Consider the following 3,887-nt stretch of genomic DNA (forward strand, 5'->3'; position numbering starts at 1 on the left):
CTAGGTGCAACCGGATGCTAGCAGTTGCCCATGACTGCCTTTTCCAGGCTACTAGGTGGCGGCATCTTAATAGAATAGCAAATGGATAGCTTTTCGATAGGTCGTGTCTTCTTTTGGTTGATACTAGTATCGACTTTACGTTTTGATTTATTGTAATGAGTGAATTATGTTGAACTCATATTTTTGGTTAATAAAACAAGCATCTATTGATGTAGAGGCTGGGGCGATGCTCACTTATGAAAAAAAAAAACCATCCATCCATCCTTTGTCAAACATCCAACCAGGAGTAGATCATCCACGGCTTAATGGTACAAAAATATTGATGATGAAGTTGTCTGCTTAGGGGCACTCTACCTCGTTCCCCCTCGCCTCTATTTACTAGCACCAATTAAGTTTGAGTTTTTATTTTTGTTTCTTTTAAACATGGAAAAAGGTTTACCTTTCCACTGATATAGAAGAAATGAATTGACCAGTTTATATGCAAAAAGTGGTCGGAAATCGATACACGACATAACACAACACAACACCACGTGCTCTAGCTGTTCTGCAAGTGGCATTGCTCGGCGTGGGATCTTGAGATCCACCACACCAAGGCGCGCTGCTAGTAGCCACCAATCGGCTGACCACGACGAAGGAGGAGGCTACCACCACTTAACCCGAGGTCGCTGTCCCACTGTCCAAGCGTTGCAGTTTGGCAGCACTCCTAGTCACACTTGCATGTTGTTGCCGAACCTGACACGATGCGCTTGCAGAAGGAGGCCGACCGGTACACCACCACCGCCTACCGGGACCACGCAGCAGCCCGACATGCTTAGCTGCCCAACTGCAGGGTACCACCACCGTGCAACATAGGGCGGTGCGACGCACTGGAAACTATGAAGATGATGGGATGGAGACACCGCTAGTCGTTATAGAAACTATGAAGATGAGGTCGGCGGGACGCATTAGAAACTATAGAGCTGAGAGAAGAGATATTGCCAGTCGTTATGGCTGGTAGGATGTGTCAAGAGCAATGCGCGAGCGGTGATAGTGGCGGTGGCGAGCGAGAGGTTGAGGGAGTGCGCGGCTAGCGGGGGTGGGTATCACTCGAGTGGTTAGACGTGGCTGATAACGACGCAAGAAGAATGATGACATAAGAGTCGAGAGGCCACAACAGAAAATGAAGACGTACAAGAGTGCAAGTAAGGAAACCTCATTGGAGTTAAAAGTGTTCACTATAGTGGTTTGATCCTTGGAGAAATATGTTTGGCACCGGTGCAGGTTGAATTGGTCGCGGAGAGAAGAAATAACTTGTGAGGGAAATGAGAAGAAAAGTGCACTTGGGTTCAACTGTTGTAAGAAAAAAAACTAGAGATGGACAAATATTTCTCTTTATTTTTGTATCATCAAACCAAAAGCTACCATATGCTTGTCAAACTTTCTAAAGAAAATAGACCCTTGTTAACTGAAAGTTTGTTACTGTATAATAAAAAAAACTAAAGATCGACCAAAGTTCCTCTCGTGCTGATTTCTGACGAACCACAATCATATTTGAGGTTGCAAAAGTTTTTGTGGGAGGAGGCAACATTTGGCAGGAAATCAGCACAGGTTGCAGGTCAGGAAGGGTGGAACGGCAAGCAGCCAATCGAATCGAGCTGGGTAGTACTCCACAAAATTAAAGAAACTGCCAAGCGAGTCAAACCAACCCAACCGTGTGTTTGTTGGCTTCGTCCCACCCCAAGCCAAGCCACAACGGCTACAACTCCACCCACGACCACGCAAGTGGCCGTCAATCCCACGCCTCCACTACCCATACCTTCTTCCCCGCGCCTTCCACTATTGATCTTTCTTCCACCCCTAAACCTTCCCCCAAATCACCAACGATTGATTTCCATCCCAAAATCACACCTGCCGTTTCCATCAGAAGAAGAAGAAGAAGAGTCAATTAATCTCGCCACCACGCGCTTACACAACCGCGTCTAGTTAATCCCCCTGCCCTTGCTATATATCCCACCCACCAGCCACCACAAATCCACCAAATCCATCCCACCCAAACAAATCTCGCCCCCAACCTCGCCGCCGTCACCGGAATCCCGCCGAATCTCCACACCCAGCACCCACCCAAGGACTCCTCCGGCAGCGATGGGCGCCGCGAGCCGCTGCACGTCGTGCCTGTGCTGCCCCTTCAAGTGCCTGGCCTGCGGCCTCTTCAGCTGCCTCTGCAGCATCCTCATCACCCTCCTCGTCATCGCCGGGGTCCTCGCCCTCGTCCTCTACTTCATCTTCCGCCCGCACATGATCGCCGCCACCGTCGACTCGGCCTCGCTCGCCACCTTCACCCTCTCCCCGTCCTCCGCGCTCGCCTACAACCTCACCGTCGCCATGACCGTCCGCAACCCCAACAAGCGGGTCGGCCTCTACTACGACAACGTCGAGGCCCTCGCCCTCTACGAGGGCCAGCGCTTCGGGTTCGCGCCCATTGATTCGTTCTACCAGGGCACCGAGGAGTCGAGGCAGCTCACGCCGGTGTTTGGCGGCCAGCAGGTGCTCGAGGGCGACGTCACCGCCGCCAACTTCCGCACGCAGCAGTCCGCCGGCGCGTTCGACGTCGAGGTCAAGCTCAACGCCAGGCTCCGGGTCAAGGTCTGGTCCTTCAAGGTGCGCGGGCCCCGGGCCCGGATCAGCTGCCCGCTCTCGCTACCCGCCCCCGGCGCCGCCTCCCCGCCCGCCTTCAAGCCCGTCGACTGCAAAGTCTGGTTCTGATTCCAGGCTCTTTCGCTGCTCCTGATTGATTGATTCGTTGGGGGATCTGCTCTGCCGTGGTACATCTTCCTGCTAGAGATTTTCGGTGGTGGTTTACCTATCTAGAAGACTATCTGCTATAGCATTCGATTAGCATGCACATATTATCGATCCATCCATTACCTGTTCGCTTGGTTCTTTTTATTACTAGTACTATCATACAGTACTCTATCGGTTATACTTTGGGATCCTGCTATTCCTTGCATCTGTGTTGATATGTTCACCATATATATTCAGATTTGTCCATTATTAGTTTATACTACTATTATGATGCCGGAATTCCCTGGTAATGATGCCTTCTGATTCAGTTAGATTAGTGAGATTGCAGTAATTGTACGACTCCTTTCTCTTCGACTGAATCCAACTGACATTGTCGCGGATGCGGCTTTTCGTGATGAAATTCGCATGCCAAGAAAGAAGCGATAGTAGCGCACACGAAACGAAAAAGTTTGCCCACTTTTTAACATGTCCGAAAGAGCAAAATGGCTAGGCCTTTTCAGTGCGGGTGAAAAAGCGAGACACTAGTAGCGTGATTGTGCCGGTGGCGCCAGCGTTTGTTTTGTTCGGATTCAGATCAGGTGCGCGTCCTTGTCGCCCAGACAAACGAGTAATGGTCGCTTGCCCACCAGTTGACGGAAGCGTCCAACTCGAGCCAGGTCAGCCATCTCTGAATCTGGAACGCTTCCAACTGACGCTGGGTGCCAAGACCACAATGGCAGCCTAGCGACCCCAACTGTTTCAGTATAGGCACGATTCCCATCGTGGGTGCAGCCAAACAGCAGGATGCAGTAGGAAGCGCTGTCAACGTTTCCCTCAAAATAAAAAAAAAGCACTGTCAACATTGATCGCAGTCAGTGCACCTCAGGGCTCGTTCGATTTATAGTATAGGAATTGTGCAGGACTTGCATCCTATGAGAAAATATTCTATACATATCTTGCGATTTATAGTAACATATCCTATAGAAATCTTGCAGTGTAAGTCCTATAGAAAATAAACATGAGATCATACCTCATGAAAAATAATTTTGCTACAATCAAACACACTTTATCTTTTCATAGGATTCAATCAGCCATGGCATCCAAATCATATTTTTTCCCCTATTCAT

The 3,887-nt window shown here is 49.6% G+C and overlaps 1 protein-coding gene across 1 annotated transcript; it reads left to right on the forward strand.

Moving 5' to 3' along the window:
* The first annotated feature begins 1,920 nt into the window (after positions 1-1,920).
* LOC124676713 (NDR1/HIN1-like protein 2) lies at positions 1,921-3,038 on the forward strand. Its single transcript, XM_047212750.1, has one exon. The coding sequence runs from the start codon at positions 2,122-2,124 to the stop codon at positions 2,740-2,742; it is 621 nt and encodes a 206-aa protein (XP_047068706.1). The 5' UTR covers positions 1,921-2,121; the 3' UTR covers positions 2,743-3,038.
* The last annotated feature ends 849 nt before the right edge of the window (positions 3,039-3,887 follow it).

The sequence above is a fragment of the Lolium rigidum genome, chromosome 7 (assembly GCF_022539505.1).
Source record: "Lolium rigidum isolate FL_2022 chromosome 7, APGP_CSIRO_Lrig_0.1, whole genome shotgun sequence".
In the NCBI taxonomy this organism is placed as follows: Eukaryota; Viridiplantae; Streptophyta; class Magnoliopsida; order Poales; family Poaceae; genus Lolium; species Lolium rigidum.